The sequence below is a fragment of the Gallus gallus genome, unplaced genomic scaffold (assembly GCF_016699485.2).
Source record: "Gallus gallus isolate bGalGal1 unplaced genomic scaffold, bGalGal1.mat.broiler.GRCg7b scaffold_137, whole genome shotgun sequence".
In the NCBI taxonomy this organism is placed as follows: Eukaryota; Metazoa; Chordata; class Aves; order Galliformes; family Phasianidae; genus Gallus; species Gallus gallus.
The window spans coordinates 4,143-17,176 of record NW_024096089.1 but is presented as its reverse complement, the minus strand read 5'-3'; the positions used below and the strand labels follow the sequence as shown (position 1 = coordinate 17,176).

Here is a 13,034-nt window from a genome sequence, read left to right as displayed (position 1 = left end):
GGGTTCAGAGCCCCCACACCCCAATTTGGAGCCTTTTGGGGTCATTTTGGGGCCCTTTGCTGCCACTATTTTGGGGTTCAGAGCCCCCCCACCCCAATTTGGGCCCTTTGGGGTCATTTTAGGGTCATTTTGGGGCCCTTTGCTGCCATTCCTTTGGGGTTTGAAGCCCCCACACCCCAATTTGGGGCCCTTTACTGCCACTCTTTCGGGGTTCAGAGCCCCCATACCCCCAATTTGGAGCCTTTTGGGGTCATTTTGGGGCCCTTTACTGCCACTCTGTTGGGGTTCACAGCCCCCACACCCCAATTTGGAGCCCTTTGGGGTCATTCTTTTGGGGTTCAGAGCCCCCACACCCCAATTTGGGGCCCTCTGGGGTCATTTTAGGGTCATTTTGGGGCCCTTTGCTGCCATTCCTTTGGGGTTTGAAGCCCCCACACCCCAATTTGGGGCCCTTTACTGCCATCCCTTTGGGGTTCAGAGCCCCCACACCCCAATTTGGGGCCCTTTGGGGTCATTTTGGAGCCCTTTGCTGCCATTCCTTTGGGGTTTGAAGCCCCCACACCCCAATTTAGGGCCCTTTGCTGCCACTCTTTTGGGGTTCAGAGCCCCCATACCCCAATTTGGAGCCTTTTGGGGTCATTTTGGGGCCCTTTACTGCCACTCTGTTGGGGTTCGAAGCCCCCACACCCCAATTTGGAGCCCTTTGGGGTCATTCTGCAACCCTTTGCTGCCATTCCTTTGCATTTTGAAGCCCCCACACCCCAATTTGGAGCCCTTTGGGGTCATTCTTTTGGGGTTCAGAGCCCCCCCACCCCAATTTGGGGCCCTTTACTGCCATTCCTTTGGGGTTCAGAGCCCCCCCACCCCAATTTGCAGCCCTTTGGCCTCATTCTGCGCCCCTTTGCTGCCATTCCTTTGCAGTTTAAAGCCCCCACGCGCCCCCCATACCCCTTCCCTCCCCCATTTTGGGGTTTTGGGGGGGGGTCTTTTTTATGGGGGGGGGTGTTGGAGTTACCCACCAGGCCGTGCTCGTCGAAGGCCCCGGCGCAGAGCTCCTGGTAGAGCCGGGGGTCGAGCGGCAGCTCCTCGTCCGAGAGGTTCTCGGGGGGGCCCCCCCGCCCCCAGCTGCTCCTCCAGCTCCTCCCCCTCGCGCCCCCGCACCAGCTGGGGGGGGGTCAGCACCCGCCCGGAGACGGGGGGGGGGGGGGGGGGGAGGGGGGCAGGCAAAGGGACCCCCCCCCCCCCCCACCCACAAACTCCCCCCTTAAATCCCCCCCCCCCGTGGTCCCCATCTTTGTCTTCCCGTTGGGGTGGGGGATGCTCTCAAATGGCATGTGGGACCCCCCCGCTATGGGCACAGGGCCCCCCCCCCTGCCCCCCAAATAGGACCCAGGACCCCTCTATGAACCCAGGACCCCCCCCCCAAATAGGACCCAGGACCCCACTATGGACCCAGGACCCCCCTCAAATAGGACCCAGGACCCCACTATGGGCACAGGACCCCCCCCCCCAAATAGGACCCAGGACCCCACTATAGACCCAGGACCCCACTATGGACCCAGGACCCCACTATGGACCCAACACCCCACTATGGACCCAGGACCCGCCCCCCCCAAATAGGACCCAGGACCCCACTATGGGTACAGAACCCCCCCAATAGAACCCAGGACCCCCATATGGACCCAGGACCCCCCCCCAAATAGGACCCAGGACCCCCACTATGGACCCAGGACCCCAATATGAACCCAGGACCCCACTATGGGCACAGGACCCCCCCCCCAAATAGGACCCAGGACCCCAATATGGACCCAGGACCCCCCCCCACTATGGACCCAGGACCCCACTATGGACCCAAGACCTCACTATGGACCCAGGACCCCCCAAATAGGACCCAGAACCCCAATATGGACACAGGACCCCCACTATGGACCCAGGACCCCCCAATAGAACCCAGGACTCCCATATGGACCCAGGACCCCCCCCCCCAAATAGGACCCAGGACCCCACTATGGACCCAGGACCCCACTATGGACCCAGGACCCCCCCCAGAAAGGACCCAGGACCCCAATATGGACCCAGGGCCCCCCCCCAAATAGGACCCAGTACCCCACTATGGACCCAGGACCCCCCCCCAAATTGGACCCAAAACCCCACTATGGACCCAGGACCCCGCCCCAAATAGGACCCAGGACCCCAGTATGAACCCAGGACCCCACTATGGGCACAGGACCCCCCCCAAATAGGACCCAGGACCCCAATATGGACCCAGGACCCCCCCCACTATGGACCCAGGACCCCACTATGGACCCAAGACCCCACTATGGACCCAGGACCCCCCTCAAATAGGACCCAGGACCCCACTATGGGTACAGAACCCCCCCAATAGAACCCCAGGACTCCCATATGGACCCAGGACCCCCCCCCCCAAATAGGACCCAGGACCCCACTATGGACCCAGGACCCCCCCCCAATAGGACCCAGGACCCCAATATGGACCCAGGACCCCCCCCAAAAAAGGACCCAGGACCCCAATATGGACCCAGGGCCCCCCCCCCAAATAGGACCCAGGACCCCACTATGGACCCAGGACCCCCCCCCCCAAATAGGACCCAGAACCCCACTATGGGTACAGAACCCCCCCAATAGGACCCAGGACCCCACTATGAACCCAGGACCCCACTATGGGCACAGGACCCCCCCCCCAAATAGGACCCAGGACCCCACTATGGACCCAAGACCCCCCTAAATAGGACCCAGTACCCCACTATGGACCCAGGACCCCCCCCCAAATTGGATCCCAAACCCCACTATGCACCCAGGACCCCCCCCCAAATAGGACCCAGAACCTCTCTATGGGTACAGAACCCCCCCAATAGAACCCAGGACCCCACTATGAACCCAAGACCCCACTATGGACCCCGGACCCCCCCCCCCAAATAGGACCCAGGACCCCAATATGGACCCAGGCCCCCCCCCCCAAATAGGACCCAGGACCCCCCCCAAATAGGACCCAGGACCCCAATATGGACCCAAGACCCCCCTAAATAGGACCCAGGACCCCCCCAAATTGGACCCAGGACCCCACTATGGACCCCGGACCCCCCCCATATAATCAGGACCCCACTATGGATCCACGACCCCCCCCAAATAGGACCCAGGACCCCACTATGGACCCAGGACCCCCACAAATAGGACCCAGGACCCCACTATGCACCCAGGACCCCCCCCCCCAAATAGAACCCAGAACCCCACTATGGGTACAGAACCCCCCCAATAGAACCGAGGACTCCACTATGAACCCAAGACCCCACTATGGACCCCGGACCCCCCCCCCAAATAGGACCCAGAACCCCAATATGGGCCCAGGCCCCCCCCCCAAATAGGACCCAGGACCCCACTATGGGTACAGAACCCCCCCAATAGAACCCAGGACTCCCATATGGACCCAGGACCCCCCCCCAAATAGGACCCAGGACCCCACTATGGACCCAGGACCCCCCTAAATAGGACCCAGGACCCCAATATGAATCCAGGACCCCACTATGGGCACAGGACCCCCCCCCAAATAGGACCCAGAACCCCAATATGGACCCAAGACCCCCCCCAAATAGGACCCAGGACCCCACTATGGACCCAGGACCCCCCCCCAAATAGGACCCAGGACCCCACTATGGACCCAGGACCCCCCCCCAAATAGGACCCAGGACCCCAATATGGACCCACGACACCCCCCAAATAGGTCCCAGGAACCCACTATGGACCCAGGACCCCCCCCAAAAGGACCCAGGACCCCAATATGGACCCAGGACCCCAATATGGACCCAGGACCCCCCCCAAATAGGACCCAGAACCCCAATATGGACACAGGACCCCACTATGAACCCAGGACCCCCCCAAATAGGACCCAGGACCCCAATATGGACCCACGACCCCCCCCAAATAGGACCCAGAACCCCATTATGGACCCAGGACCCCCCCCAAATAGGACCCAGGACCCCACTATGGACCCAACACCCCACTATGGACCCAGGACCGCCCCCCCAAATAGGACCCAGGACCCCACTATGCACCCAGGACCCCCCCCCAAATAGGACCCAGAACCTCTCTATGGGTACAGAACCCCCCCAATAGAACCCAGGACCCCACTATGAACCCAAGACCCCACTATGGACCCCGGACCCCCCCCCCAAATATGACCCAGGACCCCACTATGGACCCAGGACAGCCCCCCCAAATAGGACCCAGGACCCCACTATGGGTACAGAACCCCCCCAATAGAACCGAGGACCCCCATATGGACCCAGGACCCCCCCCCCAAATAGGACCCAGGACCCCACTATGGACCCAGGACCCCCCTCAAATAGGACCCAGGACCCCACTATGGACCCAGGACCCCCCTAAATAGGACCCAGGACCCCAATATGAACCCAGGACCCCACTATGGACCCAGAACCCCAATATGGACCCAGGACCCCAATATGAACCCAGGACCCCACTATGGACCCAGGACCCCCCTAAATAGGACCCAGGACCCCAATATGGACCCAGGACCCCCCCCCACTATGGACCCAGGACCCCACTATGGACCCAAGACCCCACTATGGACCCAGGACCCCCCCAAATAGGACCCAGGACCCCAATATGGACCCAGGACCCCCCCCCAAATAGGACCCAGGACCCCACTATGGACCCAGGACCCCCTCCAGATAGGACACGGGACCCCCCCCAATAGGACCCAGGACCCCACTATGGACCCAGGACCCCCCCCCAAATAGAACCCAGAACCCCACTATGGGTACAGAACCCCCCCAATAGAACCGAGGACTCCACAATGAACCCAAGACCCCACTATGGACCCCGGACCCCCCCCCCAAATAGGACCCAGAACCCCAATATGGGCCCAGGCCCCCCCCCCCAAATAGGACCCAGGACCCCACTATGGGTACAGAACCCCCCCAATAGAACCCAGGACTCCCATATGGACCCAGGACCCCCCCCCCAAATAGGACCCAGGACCCCACTATGGACCCAGGACCCCCCTAAATAGGACCCAGGACCCCAATATGAACCCAGGACCCCACTATGGGCACAGGACCCCCCCCAAATAGGACCCAGAACCCCAATATGGACCCAAGACCCCCCCCAAATAGGACCCAGGACCCCACTATGGACCCAGGACCCCCCCCAAATAGGACCCAGGACCCCACTATGGACCCAGGACCCCCCAAATAGGACCCAGGACCCCAATATGGACCCACGACACCCCCCAAATAGGTCCCAGGAACCCACTATGGACCCAGGACCCCCCCCAAATAGGACCCAGGACCCCACTATGGACTCAGGACCCCAATATGGACCCAGGACCCCCCCCAAATAGGACCCAGGACCCCAATATGGACACAGGACCCCACTATGAACCCAGGACCCCCCAAATAGGACCCAGGACCCCAATATGGACCCACGACCCCCCCCAAATAGGACCCAGAACCCCATTATGGACCCAGGACCCCCCCCAAATAGGACCCAGGACCCCACTATGGACCCAACACCCCACTATGGACCCAGGACCGCCCCCCCAAATAGGACCCAGGACCCCACTATGCACCCAGGACCCCCCCCCAAATAGGACCCAGAACCTCTCTATGGGTACAGAACCCCCCCAATAGAACCCAGGACCCCACTATGAACCCAAGACCCCACTATGGACCCCGGACCCCCCCCCCAAATAGGACCCAGGACCCCACTATGGACCCAGGACAGCCCCCCCAAATAGGACCCAGGACCCCACTATGGGTACAGAACCCCCCCAATAGAACCGAGGACCCCCATATGGACCCAGGACCCCCCCCCAAATAGGACCCAGGACCCCACTATGGACCCAGGACCCCCCTAAATAGGACCCAGGACCCCAATATGAACCCAGGACCCCACTATGGGCACAGGACCCCCCCCAAATAGGACCCAGGACCCCAATATGGACCCAGGACCCCCCCCCAATATGGACCCAGGACCCCCCCCACTATGGACCCAAGACCCCACTATGGACCCAGAACCCCAATATGGACCCAGGACCCCAATATGAACCCAGGACCCCACTATGGACCCAGGACCCCCCTAAATAGGACCCAGGACCCCAATATGAACCCAGGACCCCACTATGGACCCAGGACCCCCCTAAATAGGACCCAGGACCCCAATATGGACCCAGGACCCCCCCCACTATGGACCCAGGACCCCAATATGGACCCAGGACCCCCCCCACTATGGACCCAGGACCCCACTATGGACCCAAGACCCCACTATGGACCCAGGACCCCCCCCAATAGGACCCAGGACCCCACTATGGACCCAGGACCCCCCCCCCAAATAGGACCCAGAACCCCACTGTGGGTACAGAACCCCCCCAATACAACCGAGGACCCCACTATGAACCCAAGACCCCACTATGGACCCCGGACCCCCCCCCCCAAATAGGACCCAGAACCCCAATATGGACCCAGGCCCCCCCCCCAAATAGGACCCAGGACCCCACTATGGACCCAGGACCCCCCCCATATAATCAGGACCCCACTATGGATCCACGACCCCCCCCCAAATAGGACCCAGGACCCCACTATGGACCCAGGATCCCCCCCAAATAGGACCCAGAACCCCAATATGGACCCAGGCCCCCCCCCAAATAGGACCCAGGACCCCACTATGGACCCAAGACCCCCCTAAATAGGATCTAGGACCCCACTATGGACCCAAGACCCCCCCCTAAATAGGACCTAGAACCCCACTATGGCTACAGAACCCCCCCAATAGGACCCAGGACCCCACTATGAACCCAAGACCCCACTATGGACCCTAGACCCCCCCAATAGGACCCAGGACTCCACTATGCACCCAGGACCCCCCCCCCCCCCATATAATTGGGACCCCCCCATATACCCAGAACCCCCCCAAATAGGATGCAGGACCCCACTGTGGACCCAGGACCCCCCCCCAAATACAACACGGGACCCCCCCAATAGGACCCAGGAGCCCCCCAAAATAGGACCCAGGACCCCACTGTGATCTCAAGACCCTACAACGAACCCAGAACCCCCCCCAAATAGGACCCAGGACCCCCACATGTAACCAGGACCCCCCCCCATATACCCACGACCCCCCCATAGGGCCCCCAGGACCCCCCTCCTTATACCAGGACCCCTACAGAGCCCCCCCCCAGGACCTTTAAGGGACCCACTCACCCATAGGACCCCCCCAGTATGAACCTATGGGGACCCCCACGACCCCCCCCCCCCCCAATATGAACCTATGGGGACCCCCGGGACCCCCCCCCCACCCACCCCAATATAAACCTATGGGGACCCCCCCCAGGGACACCCCAGTATGAACCTATGGGGACCCCCACGACCCCCCCCCCCCAATTTGAACCTAAGGGGACCCCCACGACCCCCCCCCCCCCAATATGAACCTATGGGGACCCCCAGAACCCCCCTAGGGACCCCAAGCCCCCCTTCCCCCCACCCAAAAAGGGGGGTTTTGGGACCCCCCCCCCCATAGGGTCCCCAGGACCCCCCCCCTTATACCAGGACCCCTATGGAGCCCCCCCAGAGCCATTAAGGGACCCACTCACCCATAGGACCCCCCCCAGTATGAACCTATGGGGACCCCCGGGACCCCCCCTCACCCACCCCAATATGAACCTATGGGGACCCCCCCAGGGACCCCTCAGTACGAACCTATGGGGACCCCCACGACCCCCCCCCCCAGTATGAACCTATGGGGACCCCCACGACCCCCCCCCCCAATTTGAACCTAAGGGGACCCCCACGACCCCCCCCCCCCCCACTATGAACCTATGGGGACCCCCAGAACCCCCCTAGGGACCCCAAGCCCCCTTCCCCCCACCCAAAAAGGGGGGTTTTGGGACCCCCCCCCCCATAGGGCCCCCAGGACCCCCCCCCTTATACCAGGACCCCTATGGAGCCCCCCCAAAGCCATTAAGGGACCCACTCACCCATAGGACCCCCCCCAGTATGAACCTATGGGGACCCCCACGACCCCCCCCCCCCCAATATGAACCTATGGGGACCCCCACGACCCCCCCCCCCCCCCCAATATGAACCTATGGGGACCCCCACGACCCCCCCCCCCCAATATGAACCTATGGGGACTCCTGGGACACCCCCCCCCCCCCCCCCCCCACTATGAACCTATGGGGACCCCCAGAACCCCCCCACGGACCCCAAGCCCCCTTCCCCCCACCCAAAAAGGGGGGTTTTGGGACCCCCCCCCCATAGGGCCCCCAGGACCCCCCCCCCTTATACAAAGGACCCCTATGGAGCCCCCCCAAAGCCATTAAGGGACCCACTCACCCATAGGACCCCCCCAGTATGAACCTATGGGGACCCCCGGGACCCCCCCCCCACCCACGCCAATATGAACCTATGGGGACCCCCCCAGGGACCCCCCAATATAAACCTATGGGGACCCCCACGACCCCCCCCCCCCCCAATATGAACCTATGGGAACTCCTGGGACCCCCCCCCCCCCCCAATATGAACCTATGGGGACCCCCAGAACCCCCCCAGGGACCCCAAGCCCCCTCCCCCCCCCCAGAAAGGGGGGTTTTGGGACTGCACCCCCCCCCCATAGGGCCTCCAAGACCCCCCCCCCTTATACCAGGACCCCTATGGAGCCCCCCCCAGAGCCATTAAGGGACCCACTCACCCATAAGACCCCCCCCAATATGAACCTATGGGGACCCCCGGGACCCCCCCCCACCCACCCCAATATGAACCTATGGAGACCCCCCCAGGGACCCCCCAGTATGAACCTATGGGGACCCCCACGACCCCCCCCCCCCCCCCAATATGAACCTATGGGGACCCCCACGACCCCCCCCCCCCCAATATGAACCTATGGGGACTCCTGGGACACCCCCCCCCCCCCCCACTATGAACCTATGGGGACCCCCAGAACCCCCCAGGGACCCCAAGCCTCCTTCCCCCACCCAAAAAGGGGGGTTTTGGGTTCCACCCCCCCAAAATGGACCCCCCCCCCCCCCCAAAAAAGGGGGGCAAAGTGACTCACCGATGATGGGAAGTATTTGTAGGATTCCTATGGGGGAAAAGAGGGTGTTAAGGATGGGGGAGGGGGCACAGAGATATGGGGGGGGGACGACGTGGGGGAGGACATGCTAAGGACACGCTTAAAACATGCTATGAACACGCACACTGGAGCAGAAAAACATGCTAAGGACATGCTAAGGACATGGAACAAGTCACGGTAAAGAGAATAACATGCTAAGGACATGCTAAGAGCACGCTAAGGACATGCTAATAAGACACCACAACCACCCCTGGGGGAAGACATGCTAAAGACACGCTTAAAACGTGCTATGAACGCGCACAGTGAAGCACAAAAACACACTAAGGACGTGCAAAGGACACGCTACGAGTCACAGTAAAGAGAATAACATGCTAAGGACATGCTAAGAGCACGCTAAGGACATACTAATAAGACACCAAAACCACCCAAAGGACACTCTAAGGGCACCCCAGGGACACCACTCCCAGCACACGCCAAGAACACGCTAAGAACACGCTAAGAACACGCTACTAAGACACCAAAACCACCCAAAGGACACCCTAAGGACATCACACGGACATTATGAGGACACTGTAAGGACACTCCAAGAACACCGCCCCAAAGACATGCCAAGCACATGCTAAGAACATGCCAAGCACACGCCAAACACACGCTAAGAACACGCCACTAAAACACCAAAACCACCCTAAGGGCCCCATAAGGACACTCTAAGGACACCCTAAGAACACATGAAGGACATTGTAAGGACACCGCCGCCAGCACACGTCAAGCACACGCCAAGAACACGCTAAGAACACGCTACTAAGACACCAAACCCACGCTAAGGACACCTAAAAGATCCTATAAGAACACCCTGAGGACGTTATAAGGACACCCCAAGGACAGCGCCCCGAAGACATACTAAGCACATGCCAAGCACACGCCAAGCACATGTGAAAAACACACTAAGACACCAAAACCACCCTACGGACACCCCAAGGACGCTGCCACCAGCACACGCCAAGAACATGTGAAAAACATGCAAAGAACATGCTAAGAACACTGCAATAAGAAACCTAAACCACCCCAAGGATCCTATAAGGACACCATAAGGACACCCGAAGGACACCGCCCCCAGCACATGCCAAGCACACGCTAAGCACACGCTAAGAGCACACTACTAAGACACCAAAACCACCCTAAGGACGTCCTAAGGATGGCATAAGGACGCTATAAGAATCCTATAAGGACACCCTGAGTACAACCCAAGGACAGCGCCCCCAGCACACGCCAAGCACATGCCAAGAACATGCCAAGCACACGCTAAGCACACGCTACTAAGACACCAAAACAACCCTAAGGACACCCCAATGACACTCTAGGGGCATCATAGGGACGCTATAAGGACCCCAGAGGACACAGCTCCCAGCGCACGCCAAGCACACGCCAAGCACACGCTAAGAACACGCTACTAACACACCAAAACCACCCAAAGGACGCCCTAAGGATGCTATAAGGACGCCCTAGGAACGCTATAAGGATGCTATAAGGACACCCTGAGGACCCCCCGAGGACAGTGCCCCCAGCACACGCCAAGCACATGCCAAGAACATGCCAAGAACACGCTAGGATCACAGTACTAAGACACCAAAACCACCCTAAGGACACCCTAAGGACGCTATAAGGACACCCCGAGGACACCCTGAGGACCCCCCGAGGACAGCGCCCCCAGCACACGGCAAGCACATGCCAAGAACATGCCAAGCACATGCCAGGCACACGCTAAGACATCAAAACCCCCCTAAGGACACCCTAGGAACGCTATAAGGACGCTATAAGGACACCCTGAGGACCCCCTGAGGACAGCGCCCCCAGCACACGGCAAGCACACGCCAAGCACACGCCAAGCACATGCCAAGAACACACTAAGACATCAAAACCACTATGAGAACAGCCTAAGGACCCCCCAATGACCCTCTAAGGACCTCATAGGGACGCTATAAGGACCCCCCGAGGACAGCGCCCCCAGCACACGCCAAGCACACGCTAAGCACACGCTAAGAGCACACTACTAAGACACCAAAACCACCCTAAAGACACCTTAAAGATGCTATAAGGACGCTATAAGAATCCTATAAGGACACCCTGAGGACCCCCCGAGGACAGCGCCCCCAGCACACGCCAAGCACACGCCAAGAACATGCCAAGAACACGCTAGGATCACAGTACTAAGACACCAAAACCACCCTAAGGACACCCTAAGGACCCTCTAAGGACCTCATAGGGATGCTATAGGGACCCCCTGAGGACAGCGCCCCCAGCACACGCCAAGCACAGGCTAAGCACACGCTAAGAACACGCCACTAACACACCAAAACCACCCTAAGGACACCCTAAGGATGCCATAAGGACGCTATAAGGACACCCTGAGGACCCCCCGAGGACAGCACCCCCAGCACACGCCAAGCACACGCCAAGCACACGCTAAGAACACGCTACTAACACATCAAAACCACCCTAAGGACGCCCTAAGGATGCTATAAGGACACCATAAGGACGCTATAAGGACACCCTGAGGACCCCCCGAGGACAGTGCCCCCAGCACACGCCAAGCACACGCCAAGAACATGCCAAGAACACGCTAGGATCACAGTACTAAGACACCAAAACCACCCTAAGGACACCCTAAGGACCCTCTAAGGACCTCATAGGGATGCTATAGGGACCCCCTGAGGACAGCGCCCCCAGCACACGCCAAGCACACGGCAAGCCCACGCTAAGCACACGCTACGAACACGCTACTAAGACACCAAAACCACCCTAAGGACACCCTAAGGACGCTATAAGGACACCCCAAGGACACCCTGAGGACCCCCCGAGGACAGCGCCCCCAGCACACGGCAAGCACACGCTAAGCCCACGCCAAGCACACGCGTGCGGCACTGACGCGGGCGCGCAGCTGGCACTGGCGGAGGCGGCACTTCTGTCGGATCTTATTGGGGCCGCCGAACTTCTTCATGTCGCGGCAGAAGTCGCACTGCCCGCAGTCCTCCGGGCGCCGGCACGCCTCGCACTCACCGCACATACGGGCCGAGCGCTTGATCTGAAACGGGGGGGGGGGGGGGGACGGGACGGGACACGTTATGGGGGGGTATGGGGGGGTAGGGGGGGTGTATGGGGGGGATATGAGGGTGTATGGGGGGGGTATGGGGGGGATATGGGGGGGTATGGGGGGATATGGGGGGATATGGGGGGTATATGGGGGATAAGGGGGGATATGGGGGTGTATGGGGGGGATATGGGGGGGTAAGTGGGGTGTAGGAGGGGATATGGGGGGTATATGGGGGGATATGGGGGGGAAATGGGTGGGTATGGGGGGATATGGGATATGGGGGGGTAAGAGGGGTGTAGGGGGGGGTATGGGGGGGTATGGGGGGGATATGGGGGGGATATGGGGGGATATGGGGGGTATTGGGGGAATAGGGGGGCTGGGAGGGGTGGGAGGGGCTGTATGGGGGGGATATGGGGGGGTATGGGGGATGAGGGCGGTGTAGGGTGGGGATATGGGGGGATATGGGGGGTATATGGGGGGGTAAGTGGGGTGTAGGAGGGGATATGGGGGGTATATGGGGGGATATGGGGGGGAAATGGGGGGGTATGGGAGGATATGGGCTATGGGGGGGTAAGAGGGGTGTAGGGGGGGGTATGGGGGGGTATGGGGGGGATATGGGGGGGCAAAGGGGGGTATATGGGGGATATGGGGGGGATACGGGGGTGTATGGGGGGGATATGGGGGGGTATGGGGGGGGTATGGGGGTAGGGGGGGGGTAGGGGGGTGTTATGGCGGGGATATGGGGGGGGGAGCGGGGATATGGGGGGATATGGGGGTGTATGGGGGGATATGGGGGGGGTATGGGGAGAAAAGGGGGGTAAGAGGGGTGTACAGGGGGGTA

At 60.7% G+C, this 13,034-nt stretch overlaps 1 protein-coding gene across 2 annotated transcripts; it reads right to left on the bottom strand.

The window, feature by feature from the left end:
* Positions 1-777: 777 nt before the first annotated feature.
* On the bottom strand, positions 778-12,173 carry LOC121108972 (CXXC-type zinc finger protein 1-like). 2 transcript variants are annotated; one of them, XM_046906226.1, is made up of 3 exons: positions 12,029-12,173; positions 9,085-9,111; positions 778-1,055 (listed from the first exon to the last, which is right to left on the bottom strand). In XM_046906226.1, the coding sequence occupies exons 1-3, from the start codon at positions 12,164-12,166 to the stop codon at positions 798-800; spliced, it is 423 nt and encodes a 140-aa protein (XP_046762182.1). In that variant the 5' UTR covers positions 12,167-12,173; the 3' UTR covers positions 778-797. The 2 variants fall into 2 exon arrangements, with proteins under 2 accessions (XP_046762182.1, XP_040513265.1); XM_040657331.2 differs by having other exon boundaries at positions 997-1,164.
* Positions 12,174-13,034: the final 861 nt, after the last annotated feature.

What these genes read in the sequence shown, in the direction of transcription:
- LOC121108972 (XM_046906226.1), bottom strand. Translation starts at nt 12,166, where the DNA reads ATGTGCGGTGAGTGCGAGGCGTGCCGGCGCCCGGAGGACTGCGGGCAG. An exon ending in AGTGCCAGCTGCGCGCCCGC is followed by an intron (nt 9,112 to 12,028) that starts GTCAGTGCCGCA and finishes TTTCCCCCATAG; the next exon opens with GAATCCTACAAATACTTCCC. An exon ending in ACAAATACTTCCCATCATCG is followed by an intron (nt 1,056 to 9,084) that starts GTGAGTCACTTT and finishes CGGCTCTACCAG; the next exon opens with GAGCTCTGCGCCGGGGCCTT.